The 18743-nt window shown below is 53.7% G+C and overlaps 6 protein-coding genes and 1 non-coding gene across 7 annotated transcripts; 2 read left to right on the top strand and 5 right to left on the bottom strand.

The window, feature by feature from the left end:
• Nucleotides 1-637: 637 nt before the first annotated feature.
• Nucleotides 638-9040, top strand: QC764_111870 (putative PKS/NRPS-like protein biosynthetic cluster; the record flags this gene model as incomplete). Its single annotated transcript, XM_062942445.1, is given in 7 exon segments — nt 638-1095; nt 1240-1591; nt 1654-2104; nt 2109-4478; nt 4599-4983; nt 5055-5392; nt 5475-9040. Coding segments are annotated over 7 exon segments (7920 nt in total).
• A 567-nt stretch (nt 9041-9607) lies between these two features.
• QC764_0013920 (uncharacterized protein) lies at nt 9608-10259 on the top strand. The gene is made up of 2 exons (XM_062939935.1): nt 9608-9763; nt 9890-10259. The coding sequence occupies exons 1-2, from the start codon at nt 9740-9742 to the stop codon at nt 10100-10102; spliced, it is 237 nt and encodes a 78-aa protein (XP_062805394.1). The 5' UTR covers nt 9608-9739; the 3' UTR covers nt 10103-10259.
• A 731-nt stretch (nt 10260-10990) lies between these two features.
• QC764_0013910 lies at nt 10991-11085 on the bottom strand. The gene has a single exon. It is a non-coding gene; the product is annotated as a tRNA-Glu (tRNA).
• A 528-nt stretch (nt 11086-11613) lies between these two features.
• QC764_111865 (uncharacterized protein) lies at nt 11614-12508 on the bottom strand (the record flags this gene model as incomplete). The annotated part of the gene is given in 4 exon segments (XM_062942444.1): nt 11614-11691; nt 11700-11877; nt 11976-12193; nt 12482-12508. Coding segments are annotated over 4 exon segments (501 nt in total).
• A 287-nt stretch (nt 12509-12795) lies between these two features.
• On the bottom strand, nt 12796-13248 carry QC764_0013890 (uncharacterized protein; the record flags this gene model as incomplete). The annotated part of the gene is made up of 2 exons (XM_062939933.1): nt 12796-12842; nt 12939-13248. 2 exons carry the CDS (start codon nt 13246-13248, stop codon nt 12796-12798), a joined length of 357 nt encoding a protein of 118 aa, XP_062805392.1.
• A 1192-nt stretch (nt 13249-14440) lies between these two features.
• Nucleotides 14441-15773, bottom strand: QC764_111860 (uncharacterized protein; the record flags this gene model as incomplete). The annotated part of the gene is made up of 2 exons (XM_062942443.1): nt 14441-15103; nt 15168-15773. The coding sequence occupies 2 exons, from the start codon at nt 15771-15773 to the stop codon at nt 14441-14443; spliced, it is 1269 nt and encodes a 422-aa protein (XP_062805391.1).
• Nucleotides 15774-16819: 1046 nt separating this feature from the next.
• PUT2 (1-pyrroline-5-carboxylate dehydrogenase) lies at nt 16820-18731 on the bottom strand (the record flags this gene model as incomplete). Its single annotated transcript, XM_062942442.1, has 2 exons — nt 16820-18487; nt 18540-18731. 2 exons carry the CDS (start codon nt 18729-18731, stop codon nt 16820-16822), a joined length of 1860 nt encoding a protein of 619 aa, XP_062805390.1.
• Nucleotides 18732-18743: the final 12 nt, after the last annotated feature.

The raw sequence follows: 18743 nt of genomic DNA, 5'->3' as shown, positions 1-18743 counted from the left end.
TCACGCGCAAAGACACCCGACAGCGGTATTGTTGCCTTTCCGAGAGGTGGACGACTATCAAGTTATCAACACATGAGTATATTACCGCGCAGTAGTTTGTCTGGAAGAGGTCAAGTTACCGAGTGTGGAGGGGAAGGGAACGCGCGTCTTGGTGCTTGAAGGGGAGATCCGAAAATGCGGCTTTCGGTAGGGGGGGCGACTTCGTGATGGCGTCAGGGGGTTGTTGTTGGGGACCATGGGTGAGGTGTCTTGGGTAGGAAGAAGGATGAGGGGTGTCACATGAGTTGTTGTGGGCAGATGGCGAGGTTGACGAGCAAGTGGTAGTACAATCTGATGTGTGAGACGGAAGTTCTGCTGTTGATATACAGGATCAAAGAGGGGGATCGGCATGAATGTGTAGGACAACCTAGACACGACGTGCGGGCCGATAGACGCGGGTCACCTCACCGGCGGTGAGGGTCTAACCTGCCTACCTACCTAGTAAGTTTAAAATGCCATTAGTTCTCACTCTTCAGAAAGCTCTCGTTTCTAACCTACCTGTTGTAGAGGCTTATAGTCGTGTCTTCATAGACCCTTCAACAACCTGGCTATCACCTCAGTCTATCAGATCCCAAACACCGCCAGGACTCGAGACACAATGGCAAGCTCCACCAGCAGAGACAAACACCCCAACCCCCCAGTCATCATCGGAATGGCCTGCCGGGTGCCCGGAGCCATCACCCCAGCCCGTCTCTGGGACAACATCCTCAGCCAGATCGACCTCCAGCGCAAGATGCCCCCCGACCGATTCAACATCGACGCCTTCTACCACCCAGACCACACCCACAAAGGCACGCTCAACACCAAGCACGGCTACTTTCTTGACCAACCCCTCGCCGACTTTGACGCCGAGTTCTTTGGCGTCTCGGGCAAAGAAGCCGAGGCGATGGACCCCCAGCAGCGTCTCCTCCTGGAAGTAACCTACGAAGCCTTCGAAGACGCGGGAATCCCCCTTGCTTCTGTCAGGGGTTCGCGCACGTCGGTTTACTGTGGGATGTACACCACTTCCAATGATTACCACAACCTTCAGAACAAGGACTTGGAGTACTACCCCAAGTACGCCATCACTGGGACGGGGAATTCCATTCTTAGTAATAGGATTTCGTACATGTATAATCTGTACGGGCCGAGCATGACGGTTGACACGGGGTATTCGTCCAGTCTGACGGCGTTTCATCTCGGGTGTGAGTCCCTTCGTAGTGGGGAGGCGGATATGGCTGTTGTTGTTGGGTCGGCACTGCATTATGGGCCGAATACGTATCAGACTATGACTGATATGGGGTTTCTTAGTTCTGATGGGAAGTGTAGGAGTTTTGATAGGGATGGGGAGGGGTATGTAAGGGGCGATGGGGTTTGTGCGGTGGTGCTGAAGAGGAGGGAGGAGGCGGTTGGGGAGGGGGATTGGGCGAGGGCTGTTGTGAGGGCGAGTGGGGTTAATCATGACGGGAAGACGGATGGGATTACGCTGCCGTCGGCGGAGTTGCAGGAGGGGTTGATTAGGGAAACATATGGGAGGGCGGGGATTGATCCGGATGATACGGGGTATTTTGAGGTGAGTTTGACTTGTTGGTGGTGTGTGGTTTGGATGGGAGCTTACAGATATACATACCTTAGGCTCATGGAACGGGGACCAAGGCGGGCGATCCTCGTGAAGCTGCTGCTATCGGTAAAGTCTTTGGCACGTCTACCCGCACGAGACCGCTTTATATGGGCAGTGTCAAATCCAATATTGGACATTTGGAAGGCGCGGCTGGTCTTGCAGGTATTATCAAAGCGACGTTGGCTATTCGGAATGGCAAGATCCCGCCCAATATGCATTTCCACAAGCCTAACCCGGAGATACTCTTTGACGAGTGGAAACTCGAGGTTCCCACTTCTGCCCTGGACTGGGCCGAGTCAGATGGAAAGCCGCGCCGGGCAAGCATCAACTCGTTTGGGTATGGCGGTGCGAATGCCCATGTTGTTCTTGAACAACCTTTTGACTCCCCAACTGTCATAGTCAATGGTGTTGACAAGGCCAACCAAGACGCGGCCGTACCTGCTTCCGCTCACTTCACACTCGGAGGTAGCCGGCGAGAAAGCGATCAGCAACCTTGCCAGTTACCTCAGCAGCAAGAAGGGGGGTGATCAGCAGACGCTTATCCGTGATCTAGCCCACAGCTTCTCTACACGCCGCTCAGTGCACAGCAACAGGACCTTTGCTGTCCTGTCACAGGGGGCTGGTGTTGAAGAGCTAGTCGACGCCCTTTCATCCGGGGCATCAAGCGCTAAATGGACTCAACCTCTCGACAGTGAACAGCCTATTCGAGTAGGGTATGTTTTTACGGGCCAGGGTGCCCAGACATATGACATGGGCCGGGAATTGATACTTCACTCTGAAGCGTTCCGGGCAACACTGGAGCGTTGCAATGAGGCTTTACAGACGTTGCCTGATAAGCCTGACTGGAGGATTGTTGATGAGCTCCTTCGTGATGAGGAGGGGTCGCGGCTTTCTAAAAGCAGGTTCTCGCAGCCGGTGTGCACGGCTGTTCAGGTTGCAGTTGTTGAATTGTTGTCTGATTGGGGAGTGAAGCCGTCGGCGGTGTGTGGGCATTCGTCTGGTGAGATAGCAGCTGCGTATGCGGCGGGTGTTTTGTCGCTTGAGGGGGCGATTGTCACGGCGTACTACCGTGGGTTGTACATGTCTGCCGGCCTTGAAGCAGCAGACTGCATCCCAGGGGCGATGATGGCGGTGGGACTGTCAGCAGCTCAGCTAAAGGTTGAGTTGGGGGCGCATGCAGACCGGCTCACTATCGCGGCTATCAACAGCCCTTCTAGCGTGACGGTGTCGGGAGACTTGGACGCAGTCACGGAGTTGAAGGAGAAGTTGCTTGCTCGGAAGGCGTTTGCCCGGCAGTTGAAAGTCGAGCAAGCTTTCCACTCGCACCATATGGCTCCCATGGCTCCGCGGTATCAGGCCGCGCTGGAGGGGAGGCAGTTAGTTGTTTGTTCGCAGAAGCCTACCGCTAGGATGTTCTCTAGTGTCACTGCCCGTATCGTCTCCGACTCCGGGTCGCTCGGGCCGGGGTACTGGGCAGCAAACATGGTCCAACCAGTTCGGTTCTCTGACGCTCTCACTGGAGCGGTTCTGGATGAGGAGGAGAAACCAACAGTGGATATCCTTCTTGAAATTGGCCCTCACCCAGCCCTCAAAGCTCCCGCTAAAGAAGTCCTTAAACTACTCGGGCTAGATAAGACCCCTTACCTCGGCACACTCTCTCGTGACCGCTCGGCATATGAGTCCATTCTTAGCACAGCAGGAGAGCTTTTTACTCTCGGATACCCCGTTGATTTACCAGTCATCAACGGCCCTGGCAACCGTCTCGTGGATCCACCAACCTACGCGTGGAACCACAAGAACTACTGGTCTTTGAACCGCCTCACCACTGAGCACCTCCACCGCGAAACACGACACACACTTCTTGGAGTTCCCGTTCCGGGGGGGGTTCATCACATCCCAAGGTTGAGGAATTACATCCGGTTGCGTGAGATCGCTTGGTTGAGAGATCATTGTGTAGATGGGAAAGTGGTTTTCCCCGCGGCGGGTTATTGCTGTATGGCTATTGAAGCGGCGGTCAGACTTGGGGACCGTAGGAACGAAAGCATTGCCGCGGTGCATCTGAAGGAGGTCTTGATAAAAGCCCCGCTTGCTCTGAGGGAGGACCATGACGAGGGGGCGGAGACGGTGTTGGAACTGAGGCCTGTGGCGGAGTCGGCGAGGACGTTTTCGGAGGAGTGGTTCGAGTTTGAGGTTTCGAGTTTTGAGGAGGGTCTGGAGACGAGGCATTGCCATGGGAGGATCTGGGTTGAGTATGGCGAGCCGAGGGGGTTGAGGTCGTTGACAAAAGTGGAGGGGGTGGAGGAGATGAGGGGGAGGTCGGATAGGTATGTGAGTGCCAAGTCGCTGTATGAGAGGTTGGAGAGGCTGGATTTGAAGTATGGGCCTTACTTTGCGCTACTAAAGGGGGATGTTGTCTCTGGACCGCGTTTTGCGGTTGCCGAGTTTGAGTTTGATCCGATGGTGTTTCCGAAGCATGAGCTGGAGGAGCGGACGGTGCTTCATCCGACGTTGTTGGATTCGATGTTTCATGTTTTGTTTAGTGGGATTGAGTCGAGGTTGGGGAGGGAGATAACCGAGGCTTTTGTGTCGACGTATATGAAGACGTTGGATATTTCGGGGATATTGGTGGAGCAAGGGGGGAGGGGGGAGAGGAGGGGGTATACGGTGCAGACGAGGACGGAGTTGCCGAGTCAGAGGATGGCGGTTAATCATATTTTGTTGAGGGAGGAGGGGTCGGGCGAGTTGATTATTGAGGCTATGGGGAATGAGGTTACTGCGTTGGGGAGTGATGGTCAGGGGCAGGGGAGGGCGTTGTTTTTCCGGCAGAGGTGGCAGCCTTGTTTTGATTTGTTGGAGGGGGCCGAGGTTGAGGGGGGAGTTGGGGGGCTGGTGAGGTTGTATACCTTTCAGCATCCTACTTCGAGGGTTTTGCTGGCTATGAAATACCCTGAGGCTGAAGTTCTGCTGGCTCATTTGGCAGTGCCAGTCACGGGCCGACCGCTGTATGAGACTCTGCATATTCTGAGCGAGGAAACTCAGTGGCCGGAAAGGTTTGATGTGTTGGCTGGGCCAGAAGGCCGGTATGATCTCGTTATCGTGAGCAAGGACGCTGAGCTTTCTCCTGAGGCACTGCAAACATCACTTGCCAGCAATGCTGTGGTTGTCACCAGCGAGTCTCTTACGGAATGGACACCAGTTGCAACCGCTTCCGAATGGACCGCTTATCGCCCAGCAACCAACGTCTCCACAGCTCAGATTGACTTGACAGTGATCCTACCAACTGTTTCCTGGAAACAACACGAGCCATCCTGGAAGAACTCGAGGCATCCCCCTACATCGCCTCAGTTACCACCACCACCATAAACGAAGTCACCGCTCATAATCTCGCCACCAAGCACGTTGTAGTCCTAAGCAGCCTTGACAACCACCCAAACCCCATCGACCCCCCCTCAGAATGGTTCGGCACCCGCCACCTCCTCACCCTTGAAAACATCACCCTCCTCTGGCTCACCCTCGGCGCAACAATCCAATCCACCAACCCCTCTCACGCCAAAATCCTCGGCCTCCTCCGCGTGGCCCGCAACGAAAACCAAGCCTCTCGCCTCCTCTCCCTCGACATCCAACCCTCCACCTCCCCCGCCCTCATCGCAAAACAGATCCTCCCCTGTCTGTCAACCGCCTCAGAAGAGGACTTCTCCCTCCACCACACAACCCTTCACATCCCCCGCATAGAAGAAGACCTCCCCCTCAACCGTAAACTCCCCTCCGGCCTCGGCAGCCTCCCCCAACCCTCGGCAGCCTCCCCCAACCCTCGGCAGCCTCCCCCAACCCTCAGCTTACAATTCCCACCCCTCCCTCGCCCTCCGAGTAGGCAAAATCGGCCTCCTCGAAACCCTCCACTTCGTCCCCCTCCCCCAAGACAACACCGCCCTTGGCGATAACCAAGTCCTCATTCGCGTTAAAGCCTCCGCCCTCAACTTCCACGACCTGGCTGTAGCGTTGGGGATAATCCAAGACTACAATATGAGCAACGAATGCGCGGGTGTCATCACCGCCGTTGGCGCCTCCGTTACTAACCTTTCCCCTAGGGACCGGGTGGTAGCTTACCGTCCTGGCCAGGGGGCACATCAGACTTTTGTTCGTCAGGATGGTGAGATGTGCGTGAAGATACCTGACACAATGTCATTTTCTTTGGGGGCGAGTCTGCCCGTTACCATGACGACGGCGTTTTATTCGCTTTTCACGGTTGGACGGTTGAAAAGGGGAGAAACGGTTCTGATACACAGTGCTGCTGGGGGGGTTGGGCAGGTGGCGATTCAGATGGCGAAAAATATCGGGGCGAGGGTGCTGGTTACTTGTTCGGAGGGGAAGAGGGGGTTGATGAGGGAAAGGTATGGGATGGGGGAGGGGGAGGTGTTTAATTCGAGGGATGATTCTTTTGTGAGGGGGGTGATGGAGGCGACGGAAGGAAAAGGGGTGGATGTGGTGATTAATAGTCTGGCTGGGAAACTGCTTCATGCCACGTGGGGGTGTTTGGCGCCGTTTGGGAGGTTTGTCGAGATTGGGAAGAGGGACATACATCAGAATTCGAACTTGGGGATGGATCCGTTCAAGAGGAATGTCAGTTTTGCTTCGGTGGATATGATTTTGGTTTATGAGTTGGATAAACCCCTGGCGGCGAGGTTGTTGGGGGAGACGTTTGAGATGGTGTTTTCTGGGGAGGTGAGGCCACCTGAGGGGTTGTTTGAGTATTCTTATGGTCAGGCGGAGAAGGCGTTTCGGTTGATGCAGCTGGGGAGGCATACGGGGAAGATTGTTCTTACTGTTGATGAGGAGGAGGAGGAGGAGGAGGTGATGGTTGCCCCGCCGAGTTATGATCAGAGGCTGTTATTCAAGGGGGATAGGACGTATCTTTTGTTTGGGGGGTTGGGGGGGCTGGGTACGGCGACGGCGGAGTGGATGTATCTTCGTGGGGCGAGGAGGTTTGCGTTCATGTCCCGGTCGGGGGATCAGAGTAGTGATGGGAGGAAGACGGTGAATTGGCTCAGGTCGAGGAAGGCTGAGGTCAGTGTTTACAAGGGGGATGTGGGTGTTTTGGCTGATGTTGAGAAAGTCGTTCGGAAGATTGGTCCTTCGCTGGCTGGCGTTTTTCATATTGCGGTTGTGCTACAGGACGGCATGATCAGGTCGTTGTCGTTTGATCAGTACCAGACCGGGCTGCACACCAAGTGCACCGGTGCGTGGAATTTGCACACAGCAACGTTGGACATCGACTTGGACTTTTTCGTCTGCTGGTCGTCGGTGTCGGCCATCTGCGGTAACAAGGGACAAGGAGCCTATGTTGCCGCCAATGCGTACATGGATGCCTTCATGCGCTGGCGACGGGAGCAGGGCCTTGTCGGAACGGCTATGAATCTTGGTGCTGTGCCCACGAGGGGCTTGGTTGCTGAAAATGAGCTTGTCAGGAAGAGCCTCGACAGAAACAAGCTCGATATCCTCACGGAGCAAGAACTCATGTTTTTGATTGAGGAAGCAGTACAGCTGAAGAAGCCTGATGCCGCCACAGATGTCCTCGACTGGCATCAGCTGATTGTCGGCGTCAACACAAAGGAGCCTGATGTTTGGTGGTCGGAGCGGTCCGTCTTCCGCACACTGTATGCCAACAGATCGTATGGCACCGGGGCCGGCAGCGGTGCTGCAGCTGGTCAAGTGAGCACGGCAAGCCTCCTCGCATCCGCAGGGAGCGGTGAGGACAAGATTGCCGTCTTACTGCAAGCGTTCACCCAGAAAGTGGCAACAGTGTTGAGCACACCAACAGAGAGCATTCTGCCAACCAACCCGTTATCATTCTATGGCCTCGACTCGATCGTGGCTGTCGAGTTCCGGAAATGGTTCAAGGAAACTGCCAAAGTTGACCTTTCGCTGTTTGATATACTTGGTGCAAAGTCCATTCAGGGGCTGGTAGAAAAGGTCGTGGCGTCGATGCCTGTTGCAGCAGTATCTTCGAGCGAGGAGCGTGTGAAGACAGGTTCGGGTGAGAAGCAGACATCAGCGAGTGTTATCAATGGCCAACATGATCAGAGCAGGAAGCTGGATCACATCCCGAGACTCCAAACGTCTGGTCCGGTGCCAGTGTCAACTCATCAAGCGAGAATGTATGCTCGCCATGTCCACGCCGAAGACAAGTCTCAGATGAACCTATGTGGTGTCCTGCGCATCAGTGGCCACCCAGATCTACCTGCACTAGGAAAAGCCTTCCACGAGACTGTACGACGGCACCAAGCACTGAGCACAGCATTCGTCCAAGACGGCAACCGGCTCGTTCAGTCACCATCGCCAGAGCCGAAATGCCGTCTGGTCATTGAGGACGTATCCTATACCACATCCCCTCAAACAGAACTCCAGATCATCATCTCACATCTTCGAAACCAACAACTCGAGATAGCCAAAGGTGAAGTAGCAACTATGACCCTCGTTAGAACATCAGAAACCGAGTACTTTGTCATCTTCATCGCCCACCACATCTGCTTCGACAGAGCCAGCTTCACAATTCTCTCAGATGACTGGATGGACCTCTACGACGCGATCCGCTCCAGTCGAGACCTCAACACGGTCCCCTCCCCACCCATCACCTTTGCGGGCTTCGCCCAATGGCGCAACACCCTCCTCAAGTTCCCACCAGCCCTTGCAAACCTAGACTTCTGGACCCAAGAGCTCACCAACCTCCCAACCGCCGGCACCCTCCTTCCCTTCGCCCAGCGAAAAACTCGCCCCTCAACCTGGCAAACCCACCGCCGCCACTTCACCACCCAACTCCCCTCCAAATTCTCCAAACGCCTAAAGCGCATCTGCGCCCACCCCTCCTCCACCCCTTTTCACTTCCTCCTCGCTGCGTGGCGAGCCTACCTATTCCAGCACACCGCCGACAAAGATTTCACAATCCTAATGCTAGAAGGCAACCGTCCCCACCCCGACGTCGAGTCTGTGATCGGTTGCCTAGCTAACGGCCTCCCTCTCCGCTTCAACAACGACTGCTCCCTTCAGACACCCTTTGAGGATGTCATAACCTCCTCTCGGGACCTCACACTTGAGGCGTTGGAGCATGCGGAGGTGTCGTTTGATGATATTGTCGATCGTGTGGTTGGAAAGGAAAACAGACCAGAGAGATATATGCCGCTGGGGCAGGTGGCGATTAACTTCCAGATGCATGGTGGTGCGCCGTGGGAGTATAGGCATGCTGATTTTGAGGTGGGGATTCATCGGTTGTATAATATTGGACATCCTTGCGAGCTGGTGCTTGAGGTTGTGGAGGGGGGGAGGGGGAGTTTGTGTTTTTTATGCAGCATTGCACTGTGCTTTATCGTGATGAGGATATGGATCGGTTTGGGGAGGGGTTTGTGAGGTTCGTGGAGAGCGTGGTTAGGGACCATAGGCAGGTTGTGGGTGAGGTTTGAGGGGGGTCTTTTGGGAGGTGAGTAGGAAGTCAGGGGCGAGTGTTGCCGTGAGGGATACGGGTTTTTCATCATAGAAACAGACATGGTGTATGTCAGCTCAAAACCACACCATGACTCCCAGTGACAACCATAAACTCTGTTTGTTTCTTATCATGATATTGTAGCCTCCCAACTTACTTGTGTTACCCAACGAGACAAGTAGTGAAGTGTATTTCCATCCTCTATCAAAGTTCGGCTCACGTCATCTACCTACCTCTTTGGGTGGTGTCACTACCTCCTAACTTCTTCCTCATTCTCCATTTGTCTAGCTGCTTTCTCATTAGACGCGGGAATCTTGACCGGTAGTAATAATCTTGGATGGTAGGCAAGTGACGAAGTTGTACGACCGGGCAGCCTCGCCTTGCCTCGCGATGCTGCTGGCGACGATCACACCTGAAGGAGGCAGTCATTCATCCCATGGCTTCCTCTGCTTGCAACATAAATGGGACTTTATTTCTATGGAAAGTCAGGTTTATCTTTTCCCCTCTTTTTTCGTAACGTCGTCCATCCATCCATCTGTTTACTTTGGTGCTAGTAACTCTTAAAACATTCCAGCCCATTTCAAGTCTCTTCGCACAGAGCCAGAGACAAACACCCGCTCATCATCATGACGATAAGTGTTTGGTACTACGTGAGTAAAACCCCCGAGGACATTCCATCTAGTCCTAACCTGCCACCAGTCTCCCCAACTTATCTTCCCATCCATGGATTAAAGTTGAGCTTCACCCCCAACTAACCACCTACCTACTATACACAGGAAAATTGCCTCGACGGCCCCTATAATACCGTCCTCGACATATACTGCGCCAACTGCAACGCCCCACGCAATTCATACTGTAACGTCCAGGGTGTGCCCCCTCCGCGGTCGCTATTTCAGCCGCCCAGAAATGCCGCCGTCACAACCACCTCCTCTACCACGACCTACTCCTCCTCGTCTTCTTCGAGTTACCCGCGCCAAACATCGAGTTGATGAGAAGGTCACTCACTCTGACCTGCGGGTGATAGTTTGTTTGTGCGTACCTGTAGGCAGGGCAGGGCAGGGCACCTAGTTTTGACTGTTCGCAAGTCTTGACGTGAGCAGCAGCTCGGTCTTGTGTATCTAGCTCACAGGTTGACTTTCATCTGAGACACAGATGAATATGATCTACTTCTTCATTTACTGTTGCCGTGCTCTCTGTACAAGACCTCATATCTGATCTTTAGTCTCCCTTTCCGCATTCTTTACCTGTCAAGGAATCAACATAATATTTGCCAGATAACATCAACACCAGTCCCCAATGTTGTATCTTGAGCTGAGTACAGTCGTCTGTAAGGGTATGTACTAAAAAGGGGCCCCCCTTACCCGTGGTCTAATAGCTGTCAAGACTGGGTACGGAGTCAGTGGAGCTTTTCAAGAGGGAAAAAAAAACCAGGAAAAAAACATACAACACCGAGGATTCCCCAGTGGTCACCCACCTGAGTACTGATTCGGCCCTCAGCTGTTTGACTCGGGCAGAGCGGACGGGATGCCGTATTTTCAGCTGGGTGTGGTCGTATGTGCTTGTTGAGGTCTGAAGATGGGATTATGTTTGGACGATCAGACCAGCACTGGGCATGCTCCGGTGGTTTGAGAAAGCGCCAACTTCAAAACATACCAGCGATACAGCTTTGGGTGTGTCAGTAATCGATAGACAATCAGAGCAGGAAGACTGTGTGTGGTTTGTAGAGGTACAAGTTTGAAAGGCACATCAACCGTCTCAAAGTCCGGGAGCATTTCTCACTGCACCAAAGACACACACACTCACAATGTTATTTATGTATGGCAGGAGAAAAGAACAAAACTGAAATCTGATGCAAAAATGCAAAAAGAATGTTGTGACTCGGATACCGGGAGTCGAACCCGGGGCTGTTGAGAGAGAGGCAATCACTCCTGAGAAGTGAGAGTCAACGATGTTACCGCTACACCATACCCGATGGAGGATGGTTCCAATTGAATTGATGAAAGCAGGAGTGGGTTGTGGCATTATGATGGAAGGCTTGTCCCGGCCCAAGTTGTGGGCGGAAACAAGTTTTTTCCGTCTTGGTGGGGGACGGCTGTCAGTTGTTACGTACTGGCATCAAGGTCAGGGATAGCCTCACTTCGCACTTACACGGAAAACCTGGGGACAGAAATGTAAGCCAGAAAACAACACACAATGTCCATTTTCTCTGATCATCACATCTATCCCAAACACAAACCCAAGCCCATCGTATATTATACATAGGCATCCATCCTCAGCAGGAGGCGATCGCAGTCAAGCCAACAACCAAGAGCCGCGATACTCAGTACCGCTGTTCCTACCATGGTGATACTCCCATCCCGCCACAACAGGAACCCCCTCTCCAGCCGCTGACCCAACAATAACACCAGTCGAGCCTGTTTCTGATGAACCAACAGGATCCATCCCAACAGAGCCCACTGCACAACCCCCTGACGAAACCCCAACTCCAAAAAGCACCAAATCAACCCACTTCCCAACCACAAACCCTATCAATATCCCCAAAGCCAGAATCAACAGGCAAACCGTGAGCGTAAGCGAGCTGCTAACCTCTCGTTCAACCCAGTTCTGCCTGAAGCTCATCTGCCCAATCCGCATGTAAAACATCTCCTTCCTCTCCTCCTTCACCTTCCCTTCATGACTACTACTATACCCATAAACAACCCCAAACAAATCCGGCACCAACTCCACACTCTCCTTCGGCCGTGCCGTGGGTTTCTCCTCAACCCTTGGTGAGAAAAATTGTCAGGTCAGGGTCATTTATTGACTTTTTCCATCACAACATCGTCAGCAACAATAAGAAATGAAAAGTCAAGGAGAGCTTACAGCAGTGTCAACGAGACATCACCCTGCAGCCTAGCCTTCAGCTCAACCTCCACGTCAAGGTTAAGCCCAAGCTGAAGCCTCACGGGCTTGGTGTCAGCCAGACGGGGCAACACAGCAGGGTTGGACAAGCCGCCAGCCTGGGCGAGCTGCTTGTTGTTTCTGCGGCGGCGACGGCCGCGCGAGTCGACCGACGAGGCGTCCGAGGCGGAGTCGTCGAGCTAATGATTTCTCACGTCAACACATCGTTCGCGTCGGGCGTCGAACAAAAGCAAGAGAGAGAGAACAAAAAGATTTACCTGGCGGCGTAAGTCAGCAAGTAGCTTCTCTTGTGTGTTATTGTTTGATGATGATAATGGCTGTTGTTGTTGTTGTCCACCAGCACCAAATCTCTCCCCAGCTCCCATACCCCTATCATACGTGGGACGAGAGGGGGGCAGAGGGGGGAGGTTGGTTGGATTGGGGAATGGGGAAGGGGCAGCAGAGGAAGAAGGAAAGGGAGGAGCAACCTTGGGCATGACGGGGTTGGAAGCCATTTTGTCGTTTGAAGAAGAGCTACTACTCAAAAAGGATGTGTCTTGGTTGATCGTGATACAAGTCAGCGACTGCAAGAAACTGTGCGAGTGCTGGGCGTAAAAGACTGTCGGCCTGCGTTTGCGGGATTGCTGAACGAGGCGGAGAGGACGGGCTTTTCCCGACGAGGTGAAGACGGTGCGAGAAGGCTTTGCTGATGATGATGGTTGAACAAGGGGTGGTGAGACTGACTGCTGCCGACGAAAGGATGTGTCGGTGGGTGATCTGCCGTCTTCTTCTTCAAAGTTGTCTAACCGATGGTGATGGTGGTGATGGGCGGCTCGCGCAGGTAACGGTCTAGAAGGGAATGCCGGCTTCTTAGGACCGAGTCGATAATGAAGATAATCGTTGGAGCCGGGAAGCGGCGGGAGGGTGCGCGGGGTGAGTGAGTACCTTGCGGGCGAAGAGAGGGAGTCTTGACGACAACGATGATATTGTTGATGATGCTGGAGAGAAGCTTGAACGCTTTCCCCTGGCCGGTGAACGGGAAAGCGAGGGAATGTACAAAGGTGAGAGTACCGCTGCTGGGGTTGATCCACGCCGTGCGGCTCCTGTAGTAAATGGGTTGGTCGGACTTCCAGAGCCGACGAAGAACAAAAATGAAGTGAAAGTTGTTGTTGATAGAAGCTGGTGCTTGCTGATGCTGAGAGGAGAGATGAACACAAAACAACGAGGGAGATCCACGGCTATATACCAGATCCATCAACCTCTTCCTGCAACCTCCAAACTGCTCATCTCCATGCCATCACTCCCAAAGGAGAGTCAGTCACATCTTCCACTGGACAGAGTACCTCGACCTAGACCCCTGCCAAGACGACCTTTGCCTTCCTCCCCCCCCATATCCGCCAGTTCCACATCCCCCAATCGCCTCACTCGCAACCTGAACAAAACCCCAGCCTTGCTTCAACTCCTACGTCAACGTTCGTGGTCGTCTTCCTCCTCTGTCGATGTTTGTTTGGAGTCAGGGGTGTCACGTGCCACCAACAAGGGGCTACCCGCAAGCGACAATGCTTGTCTTGCTTGTGTAAGCTTGGGCACGGCACTCCCAAAACAAGCACTCGTACGATCTCGGATGAAACCCCAGACTTTCACCAATCGCCACAGACGTTAGAACTCAGACGCGTGGGACGATTTCCCATCGGAATCGTCAGTCATCCTGCCTCTTTGACCCTCAAGTCCCCCCAACACCTCCAACCTGCAACCATCCATCCTGAGTTATGTTGATGCAACGGTTTCCTCCATTGTGAAGATCCCCCTTTTTTCGCAACATGATAAACAGCCAAAACATCAACTCGAACGATTTTCTCTAGGCGGCGAACTGTATATCGTTGACATTTATCTTATCCTCGGGTCATCATAGCGTATCCTCAATGTACACAATATCTCGGTGCGATTGTAACCGAAAGAGCGAGCAGCTTGGATTGAGTTGCGAGTCAGATACCGAGTTCGCGCGCCAGAAAAGACCATGCATCTACCTAACAAATACCGACTTCAGACGACCAACAACAAAAGATAAATCTACTGGCAAAACATCACAAATAGTTAGCCACCCAGCCGATTACACAAAACAGTAAACGCCTTCCTGATCCCAGCCAGCCCCTGTTTTTTTTCGTCCCAGAGATAGGGAGAGTACATCATTATCAGGCCACACGCCGGGCTCACTTTTGTTTCTCCTCTTGATGAAACATCTTGACTGTCCAACTTTGGTTGCCAACACCGTCCTTTCATCCAGTCATCTCCATTGGGTCATCAAGCCCCGAAAGGTCACCATTCCCAGTCCATCTCAGCGGGTCATCCATCCCAAATCTCACACAGGGTTATCACTCCCCAAAGGGTCACCAATCCCAACCCATCTCAACCGCCATCAATCCCACCTTACCACTCCCCCATCAAGTCTACGTACTCAACAAATCCCTCACACTCATCCCCCGCCCCCTCTGCTCCCCATTCCCATTCCCATTCCCATTCCCACTCCCCCCACCCCCACCCCTCCCCCCCATCTGATTCAACATCAACAGCGCAGCCGTAGCCTCCTGATCCAAATCCCTCGGCCCCAGCGCCGGACTAGTCAACTGCGAACCCAGCCCTCCACCCCCATACCCATACCCAATCCCCTGCTGCGGCCCAAAAGCCGGACTCGTCATCGCCGACGAAGTCCCATAGACACTACTACCCCCTCCCCCCCCAAGCGAGAAAGACCCAGACCTATAATGATCCGTGCCCGTAGAAACAGAAGAAACAGACCCGTGCCGATTCCGGGATTGATCCAGCGGCAGCAAAGCAGGAGAAATAGACGGCAACCTCGAGTGAGGGTGCGACACAGTAGGCGTAAACGCCGGTGATGGAGCCGCCGAGGTAGATGATGAGGGAGATTGCCCTGACATTTCCACGTCTTCGGGGGAGGAACTTGACGGGATATACGGTGCGAAAACCGGGGAGGGGAGGGTGTTAGTGGTCGGGGTGGGCGCGTTTGCTTCTGATTCAGATGTTGTGTTGCTGCGTTGGGCTTTGAGCTGGCTGACGCAGTCTTCGAGGTAGCGGACGTATTCGATTGAGGCCTGGGGACAGGTATGTCATTAGTGATAGGAAGGAAAGGGGTGGGAAAAAAGGGGGACATATTACCTGTAGAATAGCCAGCTTGTGCATCTCCCCAGTGCAAGCTGGGATCAAGCTTTTGAGAACGGCAAACTCCTCATTCATTTTGGATCTTCTTCTACGTTCGATGAGGCTATGGGCGGTTTTTCTTGCGATTTTCCTCCCTGCGGCGCTCGTGGCGGAGGGTTGTTTTCTCTTGGTTCCGGCTGTGGTTGTTGTGGTGGTAGTCGTGGTAGTAGCACTGCCGGCTGCGTTGTTGGACTTGGAACTGCCAGCAACAGCAGCCGTCCTTGTCGTCGATGTTGTCGACACTGCCGTCTCCTCCTTGGGCTTCATCTGAATGATCTTGCGAGACCTCGTCGGGGGAGGCGGAAGGACAAACTCATCCTTCGCTGGGGCAGGCTGAATAGCAGCAGCAGCAGCAGCAGCCGTCCGCCTTCTTGACTTGACCGTCTCGCTGGCTTGCATTGGAAATACCGTCTGGGATGAAGATGCTGCCGCGTTTGTCGGTTTGGCAGCTATAGCTGGAGGAGGCAGCTCAAACGACATCTGAAGCGACACCATCTTTGATCCATCCTTCCCTTTGATGTCGGTTGAGGAAGCCGGAGTCGGGGGTAATGTCGTTCGAGGCATCTTAATGACCTGATCTTGATTTCGACCCGAATGAATGTATGCGTAACAAGATGAAAGGTAAGGCACAGGCGTAGCAAGTTGGGGACCGATGCTCCGGGACGAAACGTGCTCAGCACTGGTGATGAAAGAAGCAAGGAAAACGAGGCCTTGACGGCAATCACAAGGTTACAATATGGAATCGTCCATGATGGAAAGAAAGATCAAGAATGGGAAAAATAAGTTGGTTGTTATATTGAAGATCCGGGGGGAGGATAAACAATCGAACAGGACCCTGTATAAAACCAACCAGACCGCCAACCTGAGTGTGAGCAAGCAGCGGGAAGCAGGCAAGGCAGATATCGGGAGGGAGCTCAACTGTGAATTTGCGACACCGTGCCCACACCCGCAAGGTTGCTATCGCTGGCTGGCTGGCGAGGAAAGAGAGCAGCACAGTCGCGTGCTCAGCTTCACGAGTCCCGATCCTTTCTGGGCAGCACGGGGTGGAATCCGCCAAGTTGATTGGCCGGCCACCACTCGTGTCAAGTCGGCTGTGTAGTTCACCCCAGAGCCAAGCATTTTCTACAAGAAACCAAATGGGGTGTCATGGACTTGGCAAGATCATAGCTCCCATTTTCTGTACAGGGCCTGTCGATCATCCATCCCCTGGAAACCATCAGGGTACACGAGGGCGTTCAGAGCATCTCACTCGCACGACCATCAAAAAGAGGCTACCATTCGGTAGTAATGATGCCCGTCTATCTCCCAACGGCTCGGGGCAACTGTAACCCTTTGCCCGGTGATACCCTGAGGAAGGGAAACAGCCCATCCAATGCCTCACACATGTGCCCGGCAAACCTTCACAGCATGCTCCACCCACCCACCATCGTGGACCGTCAATATACCTGTGTAACCGTTTTTGATTATCTGTATGTCAGAGCCATCCTACCCAAACTCCCTAATGAAGAACTAGAAGCTTGTCAATGTTCGTTCCGGTCGTAAATGTCACCATCTACCAAGTCTTCCAATCAGATGGCCGTGTCAACCCTCGCACGTGCTCCCCCTCCAGCTCACACCTCATTGCTCGGATATGCCACCTTTGTCGTGGCGTTAAACTCCTCCTTGATACTCCTCATGCTCACAAACCTCCCCAAAATGGCGATACTCCCTGCCTTGTCGTTGGTGCCGCTCGCCCTGCTCCCTCCAAACGGCTGCTGTCCCACCACTGCTCCCGTGCTCTTGCAGTTGATATAAAAGTTACCCGCCGCATTCCTCAACTTCTCCTCCGCAAACCTCACCGCCGCCCTGTCAGCCGCAAACACCGACCCCGTCAACCCATAATCCGTCGTCCCATCCACAACATCGCACACCTTCCCAAACGCCCCAACCGGATCAGTCGTGTCATCATAGACATAAACCGTCAACACGGGCCCAAACAACTCCGTAGAAAACAGCTTATGATCCGGCGTCTTGGCCAAGTAAATAGTAGGCTTAACAAACCACCCCTTCGACCCATCATACGTCCCCCCCGTAAGCAACTCCAACTCCTCATCCCCATTCGCCTCATCAATCGTCCTCGCCAACTTCTTAAAACTCTCCTCATGAATAACCGGCCCAACAAAACTCTCATGCTCCCACGGGTTCCCAACCGTCAACCTCTCCGTCTCCTCCACCAACCTCCCCCTAAACTCCCCCCACCTCGACTTGGGCACATACAACCGACTGGTAGCACTACACTTCTGCCCCTGGTACTCAAACGCCCCCCTAACAGTCTGCACAACCGCATTCTCTAAATCCGCCGAGCTGTGCACCAAGTGAAAGTTCTTCCCCCCCGTCTCCCCCACAATCCTGGGATAACTCTGATATCTCCCCTCCGCAACCCCCTTTCCAATCTCCCCATACAGCTTCCTAAACACCGCCGTGCTGCCCGTGTAATGCAACGCCGCAAACTTTCTATGCGCCAGCACCTCTCTCGTCACCTCCTCCGGATCCCCAGGCACAAGCTGAATCACCTCCCTAGGCAACCCAGCCTCCACCAAAATATTATAAAGCAACCAGTTACTCGCAATTGCGTAGTCACTCGGCTTCCAAACAACCACATTCCCCAACAGCGCCGGCAGACCCGGTAAATTCCCCGCGATGGCCGTAAAATTAAACGGGCTCACCGCGTAGACGAACCCCTCCAGCGGGCGGTATTCCACTCTATTCCACACCCCCGGACTGTTATGTCCCGGTTGCTGGGCGTACAGCTCCTCGGCATACTGGACGTTAAACCTCAAGAAATCCACCAGCTCCGCCGCGGCGTCGATCTCGGCCTGCCACGCGTTTTTCCCTTGGCCTAGCATCGTTGCTGCCATGAGGGGGTAGCGGTATTTAGTCGAGATGAGATCTGCTGCCTTGAGGAAGATGGCTGCTCTGTCGGCGAAAGGGAGGGAGGACCATGACTCTTGCGCGGCGAGGGCGGAGGAGATGGCGGTGCGGATGTTGGTTGGGGAGGCGAGGGAGTAGGTCGCTACTGGGGTGGTGTGGGAGGAGGGGGAGTATTGGGTTGCGGTGGACTCGGTGGTGATCTGGTAGGGGGGTGTTAGATATTGGTAAGTGGAGGAAAAGGAGGATGGGGTAGTACATACCTCTTTCCCTCCAATCACAAGAGGTACCTGCAACGGGCCCTTCTTCTGGAGGGCTTCCACTGCTGCTGCGAGACCATCTCTCTGTGCTGAGCCTTTGGCGTAGTGGTGCTATGCCTATTAGCTATCTCCCATCATTCCAGACCACCAGTGACAAACATACATTAGGCTCATTAGCCACCTTGGGGATCTTGAAACTCGCAATCGTCGACATCCTCGTCGAACTCGTTGATAACAATCTCGGTGCAGTAGCTGACAGCAACAACAACAACCTAGGTTTCACCCCAGAAAAAGCAGCCGGAGTGGTAATACCAGAAGAAGAAAGCGAAAACCTTCTCAACTGCCGTGACGCCATTGTCCTTTATCA

The sequence above is a fragment of the Podospora pseudoanserina genome, chromosome 1, assembly GCF_035222485.1.
Source record: "Podospora pseudoanserina strain CBS 124.78 chromosome 1, whole genome shotgun sequence".
NCBI classification, from domain to species: Eukaryota; Fungi; Ascomycota; class Sordariomycetes; order Sordariales; family Podosporaceae; genus Podospora; species Podospora pseudoanserina.
Note: the sequence above shows the minus strand (reverse complement) of the source record. Positions and strands in the feature narration are given on the sequence as shown.